Raw genomic sequence first — 27311 nt, forward strand, 5'->3', positions numbered from 1 at the left:
ATTAGTGTGAGACAAGGTGAGAGGGGCGTTATGTGTCAGGCATGCATGGCCTGTCATTGTTAGTGTTTGCACAAGGATATTCTACAGGAATACTACAGACAATGTGAGCGTTATCAATTTCTTCAAAAATTGCCATTTGTTTATTCACAGTAGCAGATGTTCTCTTTGGTTTGTAGCTTTAACCTTGTTAAGCTAATGAGTTTCTACCTGTTTGTTTTCCACCACCAAACTGAATTGGTAAATTGTACAAAATCAGTTCCCCTTTTTTCAAATGTAATCACGGTAATGCCAAGTAATAACAACATGTCCCCTAGAAATGATGAATATATAGGCGTACTATTCATGTGTTATGCCAGATACGTTATAACTGCCTGAATTTTGTGAGAGAATTAAATGCTTCGAGCTAATTGGCTAACACAAGGCTCTGCCAAGGGAGCATAAAGACTATAGTAAAACAACAAATAAGTTTAAAAAGCTTAGTCAGAGGGATGTGTGTGTGTATGTGTGTGTGTGTGTGTGTGTGTGTGTGTGTGTGTGTGTGTGTGTGTTTACAATATTAATATTGTAAACCTCCCTGTTGGATGAGGTATCATAGGTTAGATGTTCTATGTATATTTACAATTATTGCACAACATTAATGGTGGGAAATCTAAATGAAACTATTTTGTTGCATGGTTTCTGAAGATCCTGTTTGCAGAGAAGTAAAGGAACATAATGCAAATAAATGCATTTCAATTATAAAGGCAATAACAGCCTTTAATTGATGTAGCCCTTGTAATAGAGGGAGTAGGAGATCTGAATAATACAGAAACATGAAACATTTTTTTCCCATAGCTATTATTTATCCGAATCAATCACGGAACAGCTAAATCTGCAGGTCAATGCTGTACATTAACAAGAGCATTATGTTATAGATCGCCATGTATGTTGTTCAAATGTGACCATACATACTGTTAGTGTTCCTTCTCCATCTTGGGTTATGTGCTTGCCTAGTTTCATTGAAAGGTTTCTTATCTTTAGAAAGTCTTTAAAAAGAAAGAAAAGACAGGTCATGCAAAAGGAGGATGTTGTATAATCAGGGTTGCAAATAAAATAAAATAATGAAAACAAACTAAACGGAGCACTTTCTAAGTGCAGTATACAACCATTGATACTGTGACCTACCACTATCTTGAGTGTCTGGAAATGTTTGATTGATGTTGTATGTCTATGTTTATTATTCATCACTATTGCCCGTGTCTTGTCTGAGAAGCGGTCTCAGTGCATCTCTCGCCCACGTGTTACATCCACACAAACATACGTGCACAGAGATCAGCATTTGTTTAGTCTAGAAGTTTTTTTCCTGATGTTATCTTTTCTGGAAATAAAATAAGATGCTCTTACTCTCTTTTATAAAACATCTTTTTTCACATTGACTTCCGTTTCACTGATGGGGGTGAACCAAATAATTCTCAATCCTATCTGTCTCTGCTGCCTAATCTTACTTATCCTGCTACAGGCAAAGAGCCTGATGAGGATCTGGGATATTAATGCATCATCTTCTCCCCCACACACTCCTCTTTAGGATTGCATAATCTTATGATCTATGTTAGGACACGTTTTGCCATTTACATGACATATTTAGTCATTTCCTAGACACCTCATACTCACTTTGTTCCACAGTCTGGATAAATGGCAGCATTATTCAGTTCTCTCATCCACAACTGTTTATATGGTTTTACAGAAGCTCTTATTGCACTTATATGTAAAGTATCCATTAAAAAAAGCCTTGAAAAACAGATCTAAACGTGAAACTGGAATCCATGTTTGTTCGGCAGCACTGTCATACAGCAACACTGTTTGTTTTGGGGAAATGTGCTGCAGGGTAATTAAACTGATTCAAGAGCTACCTTCCGTTTGTTAGCCTGAGACCACTGGGTCAAGGTTAGGGGAAGATTCTGGCTGTGGTTAAAAGAAAGCAACATCGAGAGTTGGTAAAAGATGATAGGGATGCAAATAGCAGTAAGACACTTTGTATGCCCAACCATCCACCCACACCTCCTCCCCGAGGCGCTTTCTCATGTCGGGGTTGTAACTTTTCAAGCAGACAATCCAGCGAGCACTTTAGGCAGCGGTTGGCCAGGTGTGGAGGTGAGAAAGTAGGCAGAAAGATTTGCACTTCTCTCTCAATCTCTCTTTTTTGATTCTTCACTCAACGACTTCTGCCACTCTCCGTGTGTATGCATAAGTGCAACGCCATGAATGTCTTCAAGGAGACAAATTATTGCCGTAGTTGTATCCTGACATTTCTTCCGGTCTGTCCCACTGCTTCTGCCTGTGTTACTGATGGATAAGTCATGCACTAGAACTGTAAGAGGTTGCTTGTAGTAAATCCTAGACATATGTTACACACGCATTTCATGTTAATCATACCGTATGCATAATACACCATACAAGGAAATGAGTAGTCATGTTCTTAGAATCTTATTTTATGACCCATATACTGTGTTTTAAGACATGAGCGCCATCATCACACTTCCATAAAGCACAGTCCCCGTGCTCAATCACTGTTCACCGTCTCTGTTAAGGCCTCTCATCAGGGGGTTTGCTGAAGAGCATTAGACTCCCAGTTTTAGCTTGGGGAACAGATTCTGTATTTATAGTTTACAGCCTGTAGGGATTTTATCCAAGGTCAGTAGTAGATTACCTGTTTGGCTCATTGAGCCGTGCGCTCTGTTAGATCCCCTTTTTTAATGTGCATTGGTGATTGATTAAGCCGCTGTGTTTCTATGCTGATGCGGACCTTGACTGATGCATACAGAGAGCAATATGTATGTATGGTTAGCTCTTGTGCTGAATGTGCGATCGATGCATAGACTACCCTCCCAATAATTACCTCATCCAGGAGAGGGGAATGCCTGAGGGTTGAGCGTGTGTGTGTGTGTGTGTGTGTGTGTTGTGTGTGTGTGTGTGTGTGTGTGTGTGTGTGTGTGTGTGTGTGTGTGTGTGTGTGTGTGTGTGTGTGTGTGTGTGATTTATCCTTGATTCCCGACTGGCTTTTTGAGTCATGGATTGTTGCAGAGTGTCAGAGAGCGTGAATCTCCTCTTCATCAGTCTCCAATCAATGCTGATGGTGGAGAGAAGGATCTATGAGATTAGAAGAGGGAGAGAGACAGAGAGAAAACTAGCAGTATAGATTACAGACTGAAAGACGTTATATTTTCTGAATTGAATAATGGAATAGGACAAATATAGGACAATTGAAATTATTTACATGTGCTGTTTGTAGCCTTCACTCTTATTGTTAACAATATACTCATCAAGTTAACTACAGAGATCTGGGAACATGATTTCCACACAATGAAGATGTTTGATAGGCAAACTTAATTGGAAGAGAAAACAAGGGCCAATGTTAAAACTATAACCCAAACTGTTCATATGAGTTCACACACTGACCTGCTTTACCTTTCACCTAATTCACTTACCATGGTTGTCAATGTTCCTATCAAATAACAGATTCTTACTGACAATTTAAATGATTATGTTTTTATTTCCAAACAGAATTGGTAAGATTCTGGCTGCTTTCTTTGTACAACCTATCTTAGTGTGACTTTAACAATAATGCTGTTATTTTTGCAGATTTCCAAATGTAGGCCACTTAATTAGTCTTAACCTTCCAGACTAATGCAGTCCAATGTAAATGTTCAGTCAGTAAATGTACTTGTATGATGCCTATAATGTTCAGTTTTGGTTGACACTGTCATAGAGGTGATATTAAATGTTTTAGAAGGAAGGACATACAATCAGAAACATTATATTACTCAGGTTTGCATAATATAATGGCCACTGAGACATTTAAGACATTAAATGTGATACCTTGCTGTGCTTACTGATATCCCATGACATACTGTAATAGTAAGAACAGCTGGCAGCCTTAAAACCACATTTCCTTTAAAAACCTGCTGCCTCCCCTCTCCCCCTCCCCCTCTCCCCTCTCCCCCTCTCCCCCTCTCCCCTTCTCCCCCTCTCCCCTCTCCCCCTCTCCCCTTCTCCCCCTCTCCCCTCTCCCCTACCCCCTCTCTCCCAAACAATTGAAATCATTGCTTCATTCAATATTCCATACACTGATGCCAGATGTTCAGGTTTGAGCTTGCTTGGTAATAACTCTCTTACTGTCGGATGCCATAAAGCAATCAAGCAGATTTCCCTCAAAATCTGACCTCACTTCTTCTTCTACTTCACGTCTTTCCTGCTCTTTTTCTTTTAGTAATATGAGCATGATAGCTTCATCTTAGAATAGTAGTTTGACAAAATAATGTTAACACAGTGCACTTATTAGCTTTTTCTTGACAATAGTCTGAATAGTTATCTGAAACAGGGTGTGACCAAAACGTCTCACGGTACCAACTTGGGCGGGGTTAAAGTCATCAACCAGGAGTCAATGGAAAGCCCTTTACGACTACCTGGCATCACTTGGACAAAGGTTCATGTGTTCAATGGAACATTGAGATGGAGATCAAGGTGATGGAAATATAAAAATGATAAAAGACAGAAGAGAGGAACATAACCAGAGCACAAGTGTGGGAAAGAGCAGAATATGTAAAGCAGAGAAGATAACAAAGAATGATACAGAGCTGTAAGAGATGACACGTTTCAAGTTCACTGAACAGATCTGATGCCAGCTGAGACATCACCAGTGTTACACACATGGAAACACACACACACACACACACACACAAACGCACACACACACACAGTGACAGGTAGGGGAGTGCAGGTCAGTGTCGGGGCCTCCTTGTCACTGGGCAGTTTTGAATTGACACCTGATTGCTGTATCATGTCTCTCTCTATGTGTGTGCGTGTATTCATGAGTGTGTGTGTGTGAGTGAGTGAGTGTGTGTTGTGTGTGAGATTGGAGCTGTCATGCCGCTGCCGTGTCTGCTCTGATCCCCACTAACCCTCAGTCAAACAACATGCCACTGTAATAGCAGCACATGTGCAGACCAGAGAGCGAGCACATCAATCAAAAACATTCTGTTTGATTCTCTTATTCTCACAAGTTGTCCATAACTCACTCCTCAAAAAGACCTAGTTTGTTTTTTTAACCTCTCTTTCTTTACTGTTTCTTTGTGGGATATTTATTTTACAAAGGATTATACATGGGTGCCCATTCAAAGCATGCCTTTCCCAAACGGGCCGCATGCTTGGCCTGTGGTATTGCTCGTGCAGCTTTCTCGAGAACCGCGCACACAAACAACTTCAACTACCCGGCACTATAATAGAATTGAAAGCTCCACCTTGAATTGTCACCATTGTGCTGATAATGCCTCTCCTTCACTCTTCACTTCATTACTGAATCCGCCCCTGAAAAAAACTGTCACAGCAGAGGTCATTTCCAAGTACAGGCATATTAGTCGCTTGTTTTGCCATAACCACTGTGGTAAAGTAAAGCATGGATTTAATTAGTGGAGGTATTTTGATGGCTGTACCGTTATTAGTGTTTTAAGTTAGTATTAAGTTATACACCAGAGAAATAAAGTCGTACTCACAGGGACAAATACACACCCAATTCACGGCTACTCAGTCAGACAAGCAGTGAAATACACACTCCATTCTGCTTCCAGCAGGATATCTGCTACAGCTCCATGACTCCAAGGAAGTGAAGAGTTTGCTTGTAATATTCCCGAAGAGAAAGAACTGAAGTCAACGAGCGACATGCTCGACTTATTCTGTAGAGCCCTGAAGCCACTGCTGCACAAAGCCTGTTTGCTTCTTTTTTTCTCCAAAATGTATTAATATTGAATGTGCAGCGTGTCCAAATTGTACCAAATTCGAGACTTCAAATCCTTTGGTCCCCTGCAATACACTCACCAAGTATGAAGAAGATCGAATGAATTCTTGAGATATGCCAAAGACATAGCCACACACACACACACACACACCCACACACACACACACGCACACACACACACACACACACACACACACGCACACACCACACACAGAACTCATTGTTTTATAGTTAGATTAAATAGTCAGTACACTGGGGTAAATAAAGTTTAGATAAAAGTTCATAATTTCAAAACCTTTGAAATTCCTGATTCATTGAATGTGGGGTATTACTGATTGAGCAGAACAACTGTTTTTTCAAGCTGTTAACACATTGATTTAAACTGTATAATACCAATGTCAGCAATGCAGATAATATTTTTTGGGGGGTTAAAACTTTTTTGACACCACCATGTTTGACAATGTCATAGAAGAGAAGATTTCTGACCTCAGTGAGCAGAAAGTGTTCCCCTACTGACTGCTGGAAGGTAGTGTTGGCTCTATATTTTACTCTCCATACTGTTAGTAGGCAGAGCCCCCAAATGGGCTCTTTTGTAGGTTTCAACCGGTGACATTACTTGTTGTTCCACAGTCAGCCAGTTCCGCTACATGGGGACAGCTACTGTAAGCTGTGTTGTTGAGTTGCCTCTGGTAGGCAGTGATGCAGTGTATATTTCTAGGGCTTTTATTGTGAAATGTAAGAAAGGAAGGAGTGTAGCTGTAAAGCACTGCCGTTGACAATGTGGAAGCACTATTGTTATTATTTTATACAGTATGGGCGCATCTCAAGTGCTATCCTCTTCTTCTGTGTGCTTTAAATAGAGCCTTCATTTTCCCATAATGATAAGTTTAAAGCAATAAAGTCTGTTGCCACTTTAATACTGCATCATTTTTGACACGTTTACCCCAAAATGCATAAAGGGTCACCCAACTGCCCAACTGCCCAACATGCATGCATTGAAAAGGCTGAGACCGGGACTTTAAGAGCATGATGGCAATAAGATTTTAAAAAAATAACCACAATGTGTGATGTATGGGGTTTAAGTATTAGCACAGGACCCTTACGTGTTGCATTGACAGTGATCTCTCTATGCAGTGTTCCTCATAAACAGGTAACACATCCCCAGACAGCAGACGCTCTGTGTTTCTTAGACGTTTCACATTTTGAAAGAAACGATTCTTGTGTCTTGGTGCTTATTCAGCACATAGAAAGCACAAGTCAGCTCTCGCTTATCAAATTGCTTGTCAGATTCACAAAAGAGAGCTGGGAGACTGCTGTAGGACTGAATGATATGCAGGGAGCCGGCTTCTGCTTTAAAGTCACAGGAGAGAAATGGTTGCCCTTAAAATAAACCACCGCTATGTTGAATGATGGAGGAATTATGACTCATCAATGTGAGCTTCTGACTAAAGTATCTTGAACCTTTCAAGTGATTCATCTCCCTTTCTCTATTCCCATAAACAGGTATGTTCAAACCAGTGAATTATTCTCCTTTTACACAGAGCCTTTTTTTAACGTTAACCTTATTCAAAGAACGTGCCTTTTAACCTTTTTCATGTTGAAATTGACTGCTATCAGTGTTATAAAGTGAAATAGAATTACATTAGATTTGCATAACATTGCTGTGTATCTGGTCCTGTGGCTAATGAAGGTAGTAGGGAAGGATTGGATTCTTTCTCCATTAGTAGATGGTTATTTGAAGACCTCGCCACATGTTGAGTCTGCCGTTGATTGAGTGTGTGTGTGTGTGTGTGTGTGTGTGTGTGTGTGTGTGTGTGTGTGCGTGCGTGTGTGCGTGCGTGCGTGCGTGTGTGTGTGTGTGTGTGTGTGTGTGTGTGTGTGTGTGTGTAAAGGCTTAAGCACTTCCTGTATGTTATTATATTGCTTTGAGTGTCATGCACCCTGCTAGCTCCTTTACTTCAAAACTGCATGTTGTCAGATCTGTTACATAGTATCTGTGTAAACCTCTCTCTGTGTGTGTGTGTGTGTGTGTGTGTATATGTGTTTGTCTTTGTTCCTTTTGCTTAAAATAGCATGTGTTTATGTCTCTGTATGTACAGTATTAAAATGTGTATTAAAATGACCAGTAGGTTGGTTTTAATAAAGAAGTAGCTGACCACTTCCCCTGTCAAAAGGATTTGTTAAACTCTTTGCAAGAAAGCGAAGAAGAACATTTCCCAAAATGTGAAACTAATCCTTTAAAGAGTGCAAAAAAAACCCAACCACTTTTGACACTGATGTTTAGTGTTAGCATTATACGTGAAACATGTCAACTTATGGACATGGCTTTAATTGGTAATTCTCAATATGTGTGATTTTGTAGTTCACATCAGTAAAGTGAGATAACAAGTACATATATACATACATTAATACTCCAAAAATTGAAAAGAATCTCCAGAATCTGCTGTTGTCATCTTTACTTCTATCTGTCATTAAAATATTCCGATGTCGGCATTGCTTCACAGCAGCACCCTTGCAGTGAAAGCTATACATGACATTAAATGTGTGTGTGTGTGTGTGTGTGTGTGTGTGTGTGTGTGTGTGTGTGTGTGTGTGTGTGTGTGTGTTTAGGCTCACACACAGTTAACACATTGTGAAAATACAACGGGGGGAGTTTGTCACATGCTTCTGTTGAGTGTTCTGCTCTTAAAAAAAATGCTGCTTCTTTTACAGCCTCTGCTTTTTTTCTCTGCTACAGTGATCATTTCCAAATGTTAACATAATGTCTCTGATATGTATAATTGATGCTACTGTATGCACTGTTTCAAAAAGGGTTATGTCTTCTGATCCTAAGAGGTTTATCCTCAGTTAAGTCTTCATTTTCAACAGAGAACTAATATTTTTTCGCCTCTTTTTTTTTTTAAAGTCCCTCTTTTCTTGCTCCTAAACTTTCTTAAATGAACTTGTATACAGTAAATTCCTACTGTGTGGACTTTGTGGTAATGTTTACCCAGTCTTCTTGTCACTGTGAAGATTTTTCCAAAAAAAAAGGGGCAATAGAAACGTTAACTATTGACATACTTTCGTATCTTTTGAGAGCATCTTTTGAAGACTGTGTGTGTTCTTGATCACCCTGTTTTCCTCCATCTTCTCCTTCTTGGTCCTATAGGTCCCCTTACAAAGAAACACACTGATGATTTAGGTGATAGTGACCGCACGGACGACGAAGGTATTTTTTCCCCCCGATACCAAACTGATTTGCATGACAAGGGAAACCAAACTTACCCTTTCTCCTCCAATTTTTATCTTCTTTGATTTTCTTACATTTCTTGTCCTTTTTTTGAAAGTGATGGACATTTTCTTTTTGCTCTTTACTCGTAAACTCTTTTTGGGCTGGATGTGTTTTGTCCTTTTCAGCTTGATGTCTAAAGTTTACATGTTTATCACCATTCTTTGATATTAATACTGTAACATAGATTCTCTGCTTGGATTTGCTGTTTCCTTTACTTTCCTTTTCTATGTTGCATCCCACCAACAGATCAAGTTACTATTAACCCTTTAGCCAGCTCTTAACACATTTTTGCATGATTTTCTTTTTTTAATTCGTGTCGTATAAAATCAGATCATGTTCAAACGATCAACTACTGGCTAACTGGCTTGCACCTATATTAACACTTAGACCTGTTCACATTTTGGGCGTCAAACCAACAACCTTATTACGTGATGGGTCTAAAACAACATGACTAAAGCCGTGGGTGCTGCAGACAGTGGGTTGTCATCTCTCCTGGCATGGATTTATCTCCTACAGGGCAAAGTCTGAAATAATTCACTACACACCAGTATGTGACGCTAACTGTCAAACACCTGCAGATTCAGAACCTAAGTCCCAAGCTGCCAGATTACTTGTTTTGCCGCTACATAATATATGGTTTGGCTAGCAGACTTGACAGACTTGACAATAATAAAACAAGCCAGCATTTAGGTTGAGCTGATGTGAAGTGACATCACTGTCATTATGATTTCAAGTGGTCATCTGGGCTTTCTATTTTAATGCTTTTTGGAGAACACACAATCAAAACATCACATAAATACTCAGTTTCTCTTGCTCAGTAATTGTGATGAACTGCTCAAGTGGCTTCTGTCAATCCAAATGTTATATTGTCAAATGTTATGTCTTACACAGCAGATCGCAATTTAAAATGTGTCGGCATCTCGGAGAAGCAAAGTTGCTATATCGTCTGATCATGCTAGTAACATTTAGCATTGATGACAAATAAGCCTAAAGCTTAGCATAATCATCAAAGATGTAAATAAACAAAAACACTCCTCTTTCATTTCATTCTTATTGTTTACTACGTAAAAATAGAAAATAGAAAACTTCACAAGTAAAAATCCTGCATTCAAAATGATACTTAATAATTAAAGGTAGAAATATTATACATAAAATGCACTGAGTATCGTGTGGAATTCATTATTAGGCAGAGTTTGCTCAGTTGTCAGTTAACAGCTGAAGCACACAAGATGTGGTTGAAAGCTCTGGAAAAGTGAACCATGTGCGATGTTTTTTTATTTTCTTTTCTCCAGTGAAATTAAAATGATTTATTTATTTACTGCTGACGCGCTGACATGCATTTAAATGGTGTAGCTGGTTTGGGTAGCATATATTTAAACTGCTTTGTAGATCGCTGGTTCATGTAATACAAAATAACATAAGATTACATGTTGTGTGCATAAAATCTGAGTAACTTGTAACAATAGCTGTCAAGTAAATTAATAAAGTAACATACAATTAAAGTACAACAGCCTAAACATGTAGGTAAGTAAGTCCTCTGTGTAGTCCAACTAAAAATCCAATATGTGCTATGTCCTTGCAACGTTCTCTCTCACCACCTGCAATTTCCACAAAAAAAATAATATTCTATAGGTTCGGTCATCCGCCGGGTCGGGTGGATGGATGGATGGATAAGGTGATCACTCAAAATATTTGTTTCACTATGACTGGATAGATTTATTAACTCCACACTCGTATGGTTGCCTACACTGTATCAATATAAGAGTACTGTGTAGTACATTACGTAACTACATTCAAGACACTTTAGTTAAGTCATCTATCCGTGGCCTTGGCTAAATGTTGGGCACTAAATTACACGGTATCTTTTCTGCACGTGACATTTAAACCCTGAACAAAAGGAAAAATGCAATAAAAACACATTAGCTTTTCCCACATACTATTGTTGCTTTGAAGGAATTTAATCCCAGATGAGTATTGTGCATATACTGATGAAAAGGAATACTAAAGGGATCCAGTGGATACCCGGCAAAGATTATAGGACTGAAACTTTGCAATTGCTCCTCTTGATATTTAAATGAAATGCCATTTTGAAGCTAAAACAGTGTGCTGCAAATCCATTAATCTCAATAATACAAAAAGATGAACCACTGCGTGTTGCCGTAAACAAGTAGTCCTTTGAAAAGTCATATTAAGAATAAAATGTCCCTGATAAAACCCTGAGATAGAGTCGTATCCCCTTAAGGCTGCTGGAGTGCAACTTCAATGACAGGCAGAAAGTCTTAATAAGGCACTTCTACTGTATAATGTGACGAAGTAAACAGCAATTACATCCAAATAAGACTCACAACCATCCGGATCCCTTTGATCTGTGCCATTACGCTGTTTTTCTGGGAGCTCACATGCACACACACACGCACACATCAATAAGATTAGAGAAAGTCACACAGATCTATTCAATGAAATCACATCAAGCTTCAAGTATTATCTAAAAAAAAAAATGCTGGGCAGACAACTAATCCAGTATAAAATAGATGAAAATACAAAGGACACACACACACACGCACACACACACACACACAGTCACACACAGCTGTTGCCCAGCTCTGCTTAGTTAGGGTTCGCGCCCATTTATTATTGATGCTCTTAAACTTTGACCTCTTGTTGTTATAGATGCAAACTCATGAGGACTTGCCCTAACGTCCCCACCCCTCCCACTCAGCAAATCTTGGATTTTACAATCTCTTTTTACTCAATAAAGTTGGTGTTTGTAATCCTTTTGTGCCGGGAATAGAGATGTAAACAGGAAAGTCCCTGAGAGCTGAGGATTTGTTAGAAGCTCCAGGGTTTTTTTTACACTGAATATTGCTTGTGTGGTTCAATGTGGAACCACAAAAGTGGAGATGTTGTGACCTGTTGTATCGACAAGGCTCATATAGGGCCCCTGGTACCCTATATAAAGTATTATATGGCAATACCTGTGAAATATTAATCTTCCTACACTATGGATTTATTACTTTGAGTGTGGAGGGCACACTGATATAGATTTTGTGACAGCATAAGGACATTCCTGGAGCCGAGGAAAGGATGATAAAAGATCAACTGTGGAGTGTGTTACCTTGTTGCACCCAGCCCACCCAGCGGCTCCAGCTGACATTTCAGGTTGAAAGGAGGCTGCTTGATACCACAAACAGGGGAGTAAAAGTGAAATCTCCTTTACTACTACTACTCTCCATCTTACGAATGAAAATTAAGCAATTAACATTTGATTAAAATCAGCAATAACATGGAAGGATTAAGCCCACCCTTAATGACAAGTAAAAACTAAATGCAAAAACTAAACCAAACAATATGAAACCAAACAACAATGAGGTAACTGCGGAGCAGCCAAATGCTTTACTGAGCAATCCTAGTGAAATACAATCAAACAAACTAGATGAAAATGATACTTTCTGTTTATGACATCCGCACATGCAACCAACAAGTCCCCATACTGAACCTAAACAAGAAAACCTCCAACGATTCATATAAGGATTTTCTTATTTATTTATTGGTTATTGGTTATTGATTTTCTGGTTATTGCTGGCTCATGTTTAGGCAGTTGTAAATACTTTATTTGACACCTGGCTTGGTCTCCTTTGTCAAAATCTAACACTCTGTCACTCAACCATCCACCCGAAACCTCCTACCCAAACCGTTTTGCAAACGTATAACAATGACTCTGCTATTTATACCCATAGACTGTATACAATATTGGGGCTCTACAGAATCCTATGATGTGACGTCACAGGATTCTGTAGAGCCGTTGTGAAGGTCAAAGTAAGGGGCTCCTGCAGTCGCCATCTTGGCTGTGCCATCACCGCCTAACTCCCGGCTAATGCAAAAATGGGCAAAGAGGAGGATCGTTGGTGGAGCTGATGCAGGCCCAGGTGATGCAGCAGAGCAGACAGCTAGCGGTTAGCGACCTGTGAGTTATATAAAAATTAAAACCCTTACATGAACGGGGGAATTAGCTATAGACACCAAAACCGTCTTTTGTACGAGGCCGTTAACATTTTTATTTCTGCTTTAAAGTTGGGCATTTTCCCTGTGGAGATTAACTGGCTTTTGTAGCCAGCCACATGTGGCCATTTGAGGAACTGCAATCGTTGGCACTTCCACATTGGCTTCACTTTTCAGCACTGGGGTTTGCTGTTTGATTATGCCATATTCACCTCATATGGAATGGATGGTGTGTATGGTAAACATTACCAACTGTTCACGTCATCACTGGACTCAAGTAAGCTCAAGTTGGTGTCAAGGTTTCGGGCACTTCCGTATCATGAAAGTCTGATTTGAAAACATCAGAGCTTCCCTAGTTACGATGGCATGCAATGCAGGAAGAGCAGATATGATAAAATATTGTATAGCCAAAGATGTACCTGTTGAAAATCTCAGATCTTATTTGCAAATGTAATATCATGCTAAGTAAATGTTCAAGTAAATATGCCGTCACATCTGCACGTCATTCTCAGTTCGTGTTCATGTCATTTTCCACAAGCAAAGTACTCTAACGAGTTGCATCAGCACAGTTGCACTGATTACACAGGAGCATTTCATCTGGAAGTGTTTGATTTGGCGTTCATCACTGAGCCTCAATTTGTTTCCTGTTGCTATTATGGAGAGTCTCCATGGCTTTGCTCCCTACAGCAAAAGGCTGGAGCCAGGATAAAAAACACCTCTCCTCCTTGTGTTTGCTTTTGGTTTGATAAGTCCTCTACACCGGCAGAGGGAGAGGATACTGAAGCTGTTGCCCGAGGGCATCTCTCAGGGTTTGCTCAGAGAAATCTAAAGCACCTGACTCTCTTTGATCATAACCTCATCCTTGAGGATGCAATGATCTACTCCATGTTGGCATGGTACCTATCCTCTGACAAACTCTCCCTCACCCACACTCATCCCTGGAAAGATTGAATGGTCGAATCACTACAAGATTGCATCTCATTTTAGCTCTTCTCAAAACAAACTTTCATCTCGCTGCGAAAAAAAAACCCTGGAGGAAAGTTTGATGTTCCTGCCTGTTTCCAAACCCTTTTATTGAAAACTTAAATCATTTTTAAGGTTATGTTAAACAAAACAACAAACGGACATATTGATATTAAAAATAATGATGTAAATATTGGATGTTTCTGTAATCACCCCAAATACATAATTTCCTCACTTTACACAAGAGGATGATGGAAATAGATACAATCAGCTGAATGAGGATTCATTGATCATTTAGGGGAATGAAAGAGACGGGTTTAGAGTTTAGATGTTTTAGCTCTGGGTCTTGCTGTAGCAGCCGATAAAAGATGCCAGCAAACCAAAGCAAGCTGGATTCCATAAACTAAAAATCTCAAGGTACAGTGTTTTCAATGCTTGTTTCAGACAGTCAATTCAGATAAATCCATCAAATGTTCAAACATTGCCAAGACAATTTCCTCCTAACCTCACCTTATTACCACTGACCTTCAGCACTGAACATAAAGAGAGACCCACGTTGGATGTATCCCGCTGCAGCAGAAATTAATATATTCATGTAATACTAGAGAGCACATATACACATGCAGGAAACAGTGTTGTATCATACAGTTTCTCCAGAGTATACAGATATGAGGAATAATCTATTGTGTCTGCTTTAACGTGCACAATTTATATATTGTATTAAGACTTTGGTTAGATCCCAGGAGCATCCACGTCATCATCATCATCATCCTCTTCATCATCATCATCCTCATTTCTATTGTAATTAACTCATTGGATTTCATCATCTTCATCATTTAACTTCATCTGTATTGGTTTGGCTGTTGCCATCATTGTTGCTATCATCATCATCATCATCTTCAGTTTTACAGTTTCTGTATGGCTGACGCCATCGTCACCATGGTTGCCATGTTCATCAAAGTTATCAACATCGTTATCAACGTCTTGTGTTGTCATCACAATCATCTCCATCAGCAGCACCATCATAGTTGCTCCCATCATCAACATCATCTTCATAGCTGCCACCATCATAACCATCATTGTCATGGCTGCGCCATAGTTGTTTTCTGCATCATCTTCACCACCATAATGCCATGAGCATTATCATATATTTATCAACATCATCAACATGATCATCCTCCTTTTTATTTTTAATTATCTCATGGGATGTCATCATCAATATTATCTTTACTGTTCATTAGCATCAACTTCACAATCATCATTAGTTGTTGCTGATATCAACATCATCTTCAGTTTTATGGCTGCTTATGGCTGTATGGCCATCCCATGGCTGAATCATCATTACTAAGGTTGCCATGAGCATGGTCATCAAGATTATCAACTAACAACGTCATGGTTTGTCATCACCATCATCATCAGCGGCGCCATCGTGGTTACTGCCATCGTCAACATCATCATCATAACCGCCATCACCTCCATCATAATCGTCATTGTCATTGCTGTGACATCAAATTCATGATCAACGCCATAGTCGTTGCCACTGTCAGCGCATCAACATCACTGTTGTTGTTTCCATCATCATCATCATCATCATCATCATCATCATCATCATAATGGTTGTTTATGGCTTAATGGCCATCCTTATGGCTGACATCTTCATAGTTATGGTTGCCATGTGCATGTTCATCAATATTATCAACATCATTATCAATGTCATAGGTTGTCATCACCATTAGCAGCACCATCATAACCATCGTTGTCATGGCTGTGACATCAAAATCATCATCAGCGCCATAGTCATCTATTTATAAACATCACTGCCGTGGTTGCCATCACCATCAGCAGCATTTATGGTTGTTTATGGCTTTATGGTTGAAATCATCATTACTGTTGTGTTTGCCATGAACATGTTCATCAACATTATCAACATCGTTATCAACGTCTTGTGTTGTCATCACAATAATCAGCAGCAGCACCATCATAGTTGCTCCCATCATCAACATCATCTTCATAGCTGCCACCATCATAACCATCATTGTCATGGCTGTGCCATCAAACTCATCATCAGCGCCATAGTTGTTGTCTGCATCATCTTCACCACCGTAATGCCATGAGCATTATCATATATTTATCAACATCATTGCTGTGGTTTCCATCATCATAAAAATGATCAACCATAGTTCTGCTTATCATTCATTTTAACTTTGTCATCATCATCATCATCATCATCATCATCATCATCATCATCATCATCATCATCATCATCATCATCATCACGGTTGATAGGAAACCCATCATTAATATAAACATTATCTTCATTGACATGCTGATTATTAGCGTTTTCTTCTACTTCTGCAAAGCTACACACACATATCTGTACTGTGAGCAACACACACACACACACACACACACACACACACACATACACACACACACCTGCCATAATCCCCTGACCTTATTTGTCAGGAGTTTCTGGAAGCCTTCCAGAGGAGAGTTACGATGTGACGCTACTCTATGGCCACCTTCTGCTGCGACAGAGGGAGCAGAACTAGAAAGAAACACTACAAACAACAGAGAATGATAGAAGTGATGTAATGAGTGCTGCACCGAGAGAAACGGAGGAAAGGATAAACATAGTCCGCACACACACAGACACACACACACACACACACACACACACACACACACACACACACACACACACACACACACGCTCAACCCTCAGGAGACAGCATCTTACCTGGATGTGGCTCATTTAGATTGTGTCCAATTGAGTTATTTTGTAAGGTTGTATCCATTTTACATTCTCTGTTGACAAAGAAAGTATTTCTGCAGTGGTTTAATATATAGACACACTGTAATACAGTATTTATCTCCCCCCTTGAATTTATGTTTCCTGTTTCCTAGGTAATGTATTATCCTTTGATCATACACAAGGAGGGGTGTCCCAGTAGCTGACCAGGTAGAGCAGGTGTAGTCATGTTCTAACACTGAGCTGAGTCCTGAGTCTTTAACACAGTGGCCGTGTTCCTGTCTAACCAGTCCACCCGTTCAAGTCTATCTTCAGCTGTACTATCATGAAAGACAATAAAGCCCCAAAAATAATCTTAAAAGTGGAGGGTGAACCCACCTACAGTATTTTAATAAGATAATAGTTTCATCAAAGGAATCATAGTGTTGTGTTTTATTTACAGCAGAATAATTTAAAAGCATAATTGAGCCACCTTCATAGCAGTGTTTGTTACTGTAATCAGGTTCTTTCAGAGTTGAAGTTTTCTCCTGCGGTGTACACATTATTTTGTCTACCCGCTGGGTTGTGAGTGCTTTTAACACACACTGTAGCAAAACTTTAAAACACAAACACTATCTTTCTGCCTCTCTTACTCCCCTAACAACTGAAGATCTCTTGTATTCTTTTGTCTCGAAGGTAACGCTTTTCTATTTTCTTGCTTGGTTAATTTTGAATTCCGCATAGACTCACTGATCTCTCTCTGGACCCGAGTCTCTCTGTGGTAAAACATCAGTGGGATAAACGATGTGTGCTGCTGCATGTACTGATGGAGATAGTTAGGAAGCAAGATGAAAAGATGCATCTCTGAGATGCAGGAGATGAAAGTGAAACCTTGTTTGCAGCATCGTGTTAGATCTCCGAGTCTTATCCTTTTTGCTCACGATAGAACCGCGTCAAGAGCTAAAGCTTTACAATACGGCGCTCCTTTCTTCCACTCTAATCAGCCAGATGTAACACATTTTAATACAGCATGTTCTCCTTACCTTGACCTCATATTTAACAGACTATACATTCAAAAATGTTCCTGTGCTAAGCGAAACCTCCTACTGAAAGTCATGTCAGTATGACAACTCATCATCCACCGGATATTTTTATCTTATTACAATGTCATTTATGAGAATGTTTGAGTTTTAATTTAAAAGCTGAATCAACATTCTGTCTTTGACATTAACAAAAGTCTTTAAATTATTTATACAAGACAAGTGTCCCATTCAGTTTTTAGTTCTGTTTAATTTCCCCTGCTGCCGGTGAGTGCTCACATGCATTTATATTCACAAAATCAAGGCAAACATTTTCCTACAGCTAAACAACCATAAAGTGAGGCTGAATTCAAATTAAGGTTCCAATAGTGCAGTGTTTTTTAAAATAAAATTGTCCAACCTAATATGTCATTTTATATTACATTTTCTTCTAGATTAATCGCACAAGTTTTTACCTCGACATGGTGTGACAGTTTAGATTGCCACTCTTGCATGTTGACAGTCCATTGCCTGGAGAAAAATTAAAACCAGCCACATTAAATATCCTGTTTCATTAACACCTGTATGGATTTAAAATAGGTTAATATATAAATATAGATTTCCAATCACCACAAACATGTCACGGCCTTCATGTAGAAAAATGAATGGTTTGACGCCTCAAACTAACAAGGTCTAAAGTTACAAAGCCAGTGTGCCAAAATTACTCAGAAAAAACCCCATGAAGTTAAACAAGGTGGCCAAAGCCCCCTAAAGTATTGAAATTTCATCTCTGGCTGTCACCTTCAATCTGTCATCTAATCAATCCTTCTGCATCCTCCTCTTCCTCCTCTTCTTCCCCCCTCCTCCAGACATTAGGGAGAGTGGAAGCCCCAAGCCGGTGATGGTTTTCATCCATGGGGGCTCCTACATGGAAGGAACTGGGAATATGTTTGACGGCAGCATCCTGGCCAGCTATGGAAATGTGATTGTCATGACTGTCAACTACCGGCTGGGCGTCCTAGGTAAGGATCCTGCTGTGTGTGATACACACCCACTCTTGTCATGTTATGGCCGTTCTTTACTTCTTTTCAACTTTCTTTCTTTCTTTCCATCAATCTCCTTTGGTGGTTACATGTAATGCTGCTGGTATTTTGTATTGACTTTAGCTTTGCATCAAGGCTTAAACTGGGAATTTAATCTTTCAGCGTCCTTCTTTCTTTCTTTCTTTCTTTTGCTTCAATCTCTTCTGGTGTTGCTATGTGTTCCTGTTGTTTACATTCCAGGCCTGAGTGCCAGCTCTAGAATTAAATAAATTCTTTCCTGATTGCTTTTCTTTTTATGTTTCTCCCTTTCTTGCTTTCTTCTTCTTCCTCTTGTTCCCTCCGTGCATTCTTGGTGATTCCATGTGCTGCTGCTGCTGGTGATTTTCCAGAGAGTGAATGAGGCGTGCTTCTGATTCTTTATTAGGAATCTGAGCTGCTCACTCGCTTTCATTGGTCTTTGCTCTTGTTAATAACCGGTTCAAACTGGTTTCTCAAGCTGATATCTGCTCTTATTGCTTTGTTGATTATAGTTCAGACATTTATATCCAAAGGTTGGATTTGAATCTTTGTATTCTCATGTTTGTGATTTGTCCTCCACTTTGTTATGGAGTAATATTCTGGTCAAAGGCAAAGCACACTCTTAAGTTATCTCTTTTTTCCCCTCTTTTTTAATACTAGCCATTGCAGTGTGTAAAGACATACAGATATTGTATGAAATGTTTTGAGCATAATGCCACCAGCTCATTTTATCTGGAAAAGAAACCCCATACAAGCATTGATCAGCCATACTAACATTGATTTTGTGACGTAATGTATCAGCTTTCATGTTTCATGTTTGTGTAGAAACAGACTTCATATCCATATCTAGACTATTCAACGTCAGAATGTGTTGTTCTTGTACTGATACATGTGTTGAAAACGAGACATCTATTGCAAGGCCGTCAAGTGTACTCTGAGGATTCGGCCTAGTTACCACCCTTTTTGCATTAATCTATTATGGCAATGTCTCCTCTGATCATCAGTTCCTTCTTTTTTCATTCCTATCTTCATTTTCCTCGTCATCTATCTCATCAATTCCTAATTCCTTTTCTCCCGTGTGTGGATGCCATGGCATTACCCAGAGGGCAGGTATATATTGCGACACATGACGGAAACAAAGGTTCGCTGCTTCGGTCCTAAATGAGATTGTGCTGTCATTTGTTTGGATGGAACTGATTCCATTTCCACATTGTTTTGGTTTCTGGGCTTTTTCTTTCTATCTTATTAAACTATGCCAGAATAAAGATATATGGCAATATCCGCCTTTCACTCAACTGGAATACCGTCCATCTTGGGGGCCTGTGTGTGTGTGTATATGAATAATGAGGCTTAAAGGTGATTCTTTGAAATGTTGATAGCAGAAACAGAACATGACACACCGCGTTAATGTTCTCTGAAGGTGGTCTGCATTGTCTCTGTGTTCTCTCATCGCTTATTCAGGCCCTGGTCTGATCTTTTTCATTACTTATGTTAATTTGTTTCAATTTCAAATACAGAGTATCAGTGTAAATCCTAATGTTATCTTGCATATAGTCTGAAGACATCCTCTGATATTAAGTTCCCTGACGGACAGAAATAGGTTATGGTAACTTAAATGGAGTAGATGCCATCAGAGCAATTGTGGTTCATGTCTCTTGGAGATATAACTGTCAATTAGCCGGTGACTGGATGGACAACCTGAACCTTTAGGCCCCAAGACCACAAACGTGGATATTAAAGAAAGTATTCAATCATCTGCAGTTACCAATCATTCATTCCTTATCAACACCCACATAGTCCATTTCAAGGTCACAAGACTTCCCCAGTGTGGACAAACACATGTGCAACCACTGCAGATGGTGATACAGTACATACTGTGAAAATACAGGCAACCGTGATAACCAGTCAATAAAACTCACTTTACACAACATTATATTCTAGAATCCTAACACAGTGATGCTCACATGAATTCATTGTTTGACAGGAATGAATGAACAGCTATTTAAAAGTGAGTAGTCATCAATGAATCAATTATACCAAACACGTTTTGCTGGTTCCAGCAACATGTGACAATGCTGTTATTCTGTGTTTTATCATCATACATTGAATATTTCTAAGTTTTGAACTTTCGTCTATTTGAATATTTAGTCATGTTTTGAAGGGGTAACTAATACAATACTTAATATATTGATTCAGATTGACTGATAATGAAAACAATATTACTGGCAACTAACTAACTATTAACTACGCAACAGTTATGATATTTATTTGTGGAAATTATATTAAGTGGTGAAAGTTTCAGATATTTAGTGGACAAAAATGCCAAAAAGAAGAGTACAGTAAAGGATAAACAATACAAAGCAACAATCAGTCAATCAAATGTTCTAATTTTTTACTTATTATTTTGGCGCTCAGATCCCCAGTCCATGAATCATGTCTCTCTGTCTGATGTGCAAGCTCTTAACTGTTGCAGGCCTCATGGTGTTGAGGGAAACTGTATCCCTGCTGGTTAACATGAGGCGCCACTGTTTTCTCTCAGATTAGACTCTATGTGTGTTGTGTTTACCCCCTTGGCAATGGACAGAAGTATACAGCTTTACCTCACCAAACTTGTGATGGTGTGTTTGTGTGTGAGTGACACGGAGAGAGAGTGTACTCGGCTACAGTAGGTGTAAGACTCATAACCGCTGGGCTTTCAAGTCAGTCATCCAGTGAGTTCAGTAGTTCCACTGCCAAAATACCCATCTTAACAAGCCATTAAGTCTATTGAGTAAAGCAAAATATATAGATGTTTAATTTTCTCCCTCACATTGTCTCCGTACTTATTTTGAGATATTGCCATTGATTTTCAGAGTATTTGAAATTGAGCTAGAATCATTTGGATCTACCATAACATGTTCACCCTTTGTCCAACTATTAAATTCATACCGAGGATCCTGGGAAACCTCTCCGATTGTCCCACCCCCAACCCAGGCAGATTGTGTGTTTTCCTTAAAGCCTCCAGGGGCAAACATGGGCTGCAATCATATAGTCAAAATATTTAACCTTTCCTTAGCATTCAGAGGATTCGACCAGTTCTTATCATGACACTTAGATAATTCTGGGACATTTTACTCAGTTAAGAACCTTTCTAAGCAAAGAAGACTATTCCACCACAGAGCAGTACTGGCCAACCATGAGAATAAATGAAAGAATTTAGTTGAATTGCATTCACAAGGTTTTACACATCTCAAAAAGACGTTTTAAGATCCTCGACCAAAAGTCTAGAAAGCACTGTAGAGTCTGTTAACACCTTCCTTCATTAATCATTTTCAACTGTCTCCCAAACTCATAATTATGTTCTCCAACCGGCCAGTTAGCCTTCGTTGGTTAAAGTGTGCGGTTGACCTTACCCAGCCAGCCATTGCAGCACCTGTTCGCTTGGAGATACTGCTCTGCTGACAGAACTCCCTACTCTCACACCAGTAATTTTTCTCCTCGGCTTACTGTGTGTTTGTCTGTCTGTTAAAGTGAGCGCTTTGCAGGAAGCCATTAGTGGCTTTAAATATGCAGAGCTGCTGACGCGAAGTTGTATTTATCGTTTAAGGGCCTTGGCAATAATCGATTTGGCCATGGGGCACGCATATAGTATGCTACTGTCAATGTGTGTCCACTGGTGTGTACTAACGTGTGTGTTTAATGAATTAGGAGTTTCTCCTGTGTGCAGATGGGGTGTTAATGGAACACATGGTATAGTGCTGTCAAAGTGTCATTTCTAAGGGTGGCAAGTATTTATTGTCTTCGTTATCTCATTCCTTCTTGGTTTATAATGGGACATCCGGCCGTATGGTTGCTTTTGTTATACTTAACAGTTGAACTCAAGAAACTAAGTATTATATCTTCCAGTATTAAGGTATTCATATAAGTGAGAAATTGTGCTATTCTGAGAGTCCCTAGAAGGCAGTGTCATCCTATATTCATGTAAAAATATGTATTGACACCTGGCAACTGTGTTGATTGTTGAACAAGTAGAAATATGTGGAACTGAGTTGCGAGCAGTTTGATATCTATTAATGACTACTGCTCCAACATGCACCATAGTGGTGCTCTGACAAACACAAAACAACAACAGTTGATTGCGATACATACCCAGAGCTGGTTTGTTATATCTCCAAGCAGTGGACTGTACCTTTAAGGCCCTTACACTGTTGAGTTTGTTTCAGCCAAGCCAAAACCTTTAATCATGCTGATTGATGAGGTGCATTTCCCTGACTCAAACCTTCTCCAAATACCCCTTCCATTCCAGCCATACATCAGCCATTCAGCCAATTCATCAGGCCTCTGATTGTTTTAAGATATACCTGGCCAGTCAAATATCCATTTCTCTGCATGGCACTGCTTCTCTAACTCTGCCCCGCTTTCAGCACCACAATCACATCTGGGCCTGCTTGCGAAAAGATCATGCAGGAAAATGACCAGCAAACAAGCGGAGGGTGGAAACACAATGCACAATGCGTAGATGTCTCAAAGTCCATGTAATTGGATCAATATGGTAATTAGCGAATAATTCTTAAATAATCTGTCTCTATAAAACATATGCATTTGTGGATTTTGGACGATTATATAAGTTTAAAGGACCAATCAACCAGAGCAAATATATATGTATTTATATTCATTTTTAAGCCCCCCCCCAAAAAAAATGAAATAAGAAATGACAAACATTAGATTTATCATCATCACTCTGGGTGTCAGTGCAGTGATTTAGTGTCCCATGATGATACTGACACATTTCACAGCATGTATGCTGTTAATTTTTTACCATATGGTGCACACACTGAAACACATACATCAGATCCAGCTAGCATGGCTTTAGTTGTATCCAAATTAGGACTGCATGTGTTTGCTTGAGGAGCATTTCCTCTCACACAAAATGTTCCTATCCCAAATGTTTACCCTTCAGAACTATTACACTGTCTCCCTTCCTCTCTCTGTCTCATATATCTTATTTTCTTTTCTCCCTCTACATTAATTGGGCATTCTCTTTCCCTTTAGTTTGCGTCCTGCTGGCTAAGAATTGAGGACTATTATTTTCATGGTTATTAATTTCTTTCTCCCTGAAACAAATACCACAATGATTTTGGTTCATTACTCTTTCTGTGCCTCTGTGCTTTCTCTCCTCTCCCCTTTGCTCCTTCTCTGCATCCTTCCTTGCTAGTAGCCCTGACACAGCTTGTTGAGAAGCTCATGGACTGCGTCTGACCCTTAAACAAAGTGCTTCACTCGATACCATATTAGTAGCTAATGACTACTTTCCCTCAAAACATTGGGATTTAACTTAGCACTCTTTCTCCTTGTGTCATTGTTGAGATCAGCTTTGAAAGCCTGAAAAATACAGACAGTATGCTCATAAGATGTAAATGCTGAAGCCTTCAGTTGTAAAGAAACTGCAAAGACACAAGGTAATCACTTAGCCAATTGGCAGCCTCTATTGCCCTGTGTAATGCATTTTATTTGAAAATGTTCCATGCCAGATGTGGAAATCAAATGCATTTCTCCACATTACAAATTGGTTGGAAGGTGAAAATTGAGCGAAAAACCTTTAAAGTATCTGATAACTCAAGATATCTGAAGGACTAAAACATCACTTCCAACCTGTCCTGTCTCCCCAGTAAAGAAAGCAGAAGAACAATGTGATCTTAACCTGCCTCAACAATAACACTGCTGTGTGAAAAAGGCTTCCTATCTCCATTGCTGTTCAGTGTAATTTTATGTAGTCTATTTCTATTAAAATGACACATATACTGTATAAATGTTTAAAGCTCTTTTGTGAGAGTACTTAAGGGGCTATTTTTCTCTTTATAAAGCCATTTTGTATTCCAAAATGTTTTTATTTTATTATTAAGGCTTTGCTGTGATGTTATATTTCAGTTTTTGCACCCAACACATTCAATGTTGATAAACTCTACAGTATGTGTGTGTGCGTGTGTGTGTGTGTGTGTGTGTGTGTGTGTGTGTGTGTGTGTGTGTGTGTGTGTGTGTATGTGTGTCTTTAAATGTATCATCAGCAAACATTTGGCATGCTGCTTGGATGTTCTCTCCTGTAAATTAGCCATGTGAAGGCAAAACATTTCCTCAGCTATTTTAGGGCAGAGAGAGCTTTGATCAGTGAACATGGCGCATTGAGACCTTCTGTAATATTTGCTGCAATATTTCTCACTCAGTGTCCTGCCATGCCAAAATACCACTATTACTGAGAAGAAAGAGTTCAAGATATTTTAAATCTCTACCAAGTCTGCCTTTAGGCATAGTCAGTCAGACAAATAATGTACTACACGTTCAAAGAAGTCCCAATATCTAGTCCTTTTAAGAAAAGATACACACAAATAAGTGAGATGTGAGATGTTGCAGGAGAATCAAACCTCATACCAAACAGACAGATAAAATGACCAGGGACCATAACTTTCCATCACATTTATTGTGGAATTGGCCGAAATGGTACATTTGATTAACATACAGTCTGCTCTAGTCAGTATGCTACATATTTGATATGACAATTGTATGACATATTCTTTTTTTCTAAACTGAATAGTTTTTAGCTTTTTAGTTTTGGAATTCCACTGCATACTTTATGTTATCATCAGTCAGTTTTCCCGTGGAAATATACTCTAAGTTTAAATGTTTTTTCAGCCTTGATGAGATTACAATTTTGTCCTTGTGATAATCTGCAATGCTCTGGGTGTGTAATGCTATTCAAACAAATATCAGTCGGACTAAGTTACCCACACTTGGTGTTGTTATCTTGTAGCTAAAACCACCAGGTCTGTATCCACCATTTGGCACCGTCCTGGCATTATGTCGTAGCAATCTCCTAGCCATTGTGTCGTTCTCTCAGTCTGCCATTGCTCGGTTTGTTTGTGTCCTGCTCATTTGGCTCAGTGTCGTTGGCATAATGATTTATTCAGTGAGTAGACTGCAATGCCAGTGGAAGCTATGCTATGCTAATGGTGATCTGGCATGGCGAGGTTTACAGCAGCTCTGCCGATGCGTCAGGGATCGGATTAATCTGGCCAAGGCCAGGACAACAGATGACCATCTGGGCACGCTCCACAGCGGCAGCCGTCTGTAGCCACAACTTTCGCCACCATTATGCACACAATGATATGCATGTTTCATGTATTATGTGTTATACATGGTCAAGGCCACTATCTTGTTCCAATACAGCATTTTTCAAATAATTATTCCTAAAACCAATCAGTCAATGCACATACAAGTGCTGCTTGTTTCATTCAGCCATTTGTTGCAGAAGGCATAATGTATGGCAGTGCATGATTTGGAATGGAAAGATGGCAGTGTTTGAAACCAACAGGCTGCACACATGCACATACAGAGATTAGTGACAAAAATTGTTAGCAACAATTTGTAATTTTAATATAAACAAATTAATAGTTTGACAAACATGGAAGAGACATACTTAAAGTGCTATGGATGAAATAAAAGCTTTAACTGAGCAAACACTATCTGCTGATGAAGAATATGTATTATGGTTTATAAGCTTTGGAAAAGTTAGTAATTGGACCTCAGGTTGGTATTATGAAGGGGACACAATAATTCTGATTATAAAAACACAAAACACTATGTGACACCAAAGTGGTCAAATGACACAAGCAACACGACACTCTTGCATGTGTATGCTTTCTATCCCTGACCCACTGAAACTAAGACTTCAGACTAAGTCAGTCCTTATTTAATTTTTTATCTCCTTCCCTTTTGTTTCTCGTCCTGCTTTTATTTTTGTTGTCTGCATTCCTTCCTCTCCGTCTAATCAATAATGAAACCAATGTGTGCAAATTGCAAGATAATTTGATAGGTTACAATTAATGATGGGGTTTGTGTGATTGGTTTGTAAAAGCCACTGCTACTGTCAGTTGTGTATTGGTGCAACTGATTGCTTGAGTTTATAGGGATATTGCCTCAATAAGGGACATGTTGATCAATATGGGACATTGGGATACACATGTTAACCGGTTGATCAGATTCTTTAACGTACCCACTGTCATGTGGTATACATGCTGGATAAAAGTCATAATTTTAGTGCTTGATATCAAACTCACATAAGAATCCCCCCCATAGCAGTTGTTCTCAACATTTTGGCCTTTTGATTTCTCATTAGGTATTTTTCATTTGTTTTACAAAACATTTCTGAGCACCTTCATTCGGGCCACCACATTTTTAAGATGTTGACCAAACATGGCTCCCCTAAACTGTGCACACTTCAATTTGAACTTTAATCCTACTGAAGTATACAATATAATGTAGGCCCATTACGTTATCGTGAACAATTGGATCTGATTGGATAATACATTTGATTGGTCACAACAATGGCTTTGCCAGAGAGGGTTTCACTTCGTTTAGCTTTGTGTTTGTATCTCAATTACAGTGTTGTACTAATGCTACTGTTGGCCTGGCAGGGGTCAGAGGGGCCAGCGGATTGGCTAGATGTTGGATTAAAGCTGATTGG

The 27311-nt window shown here is 39.3% G+C and overlaps 1 protein-coding gene across 1 annotated transcript in view; it reads left to right on the forward strand.

The window, feature by feature from the left end:
• LOC115006922 (neuroligin-1-like) overlaps positions 1–27311 on the forward strand; it is a 179940-nt gene that overhangs the window by 102936 nt on the left and 49693 nt on the right. Inside the window, exons 3-4 of the mRNA XM_029429550.1 lie at positions 8919–8978; positions 18623–18775. Of these exons, the coding sequence (XP_029285410.1) occupies positions 8919–8978; positions 18623–18775 (213 nt within the window). The remainder of the gene's footprint in view (positions 1–8918; positions 8979–18622; positions 18776–27311) is intronic.

The sequence above is a fragment of the Cottoperca gobio genome, chromosome 4 (assembly GCF_900634415.1).
Source record: "Cottoperca gobio chromosome 4, fCotGob3.1, whole genome shotgun sequence".
Taxonomy (NCBI): Eukaryota; Metazoa; Chordata; class Actinopteri; order Perciformes; family Bovichtidae; genus Cottoperca; species Cottoperca gobio.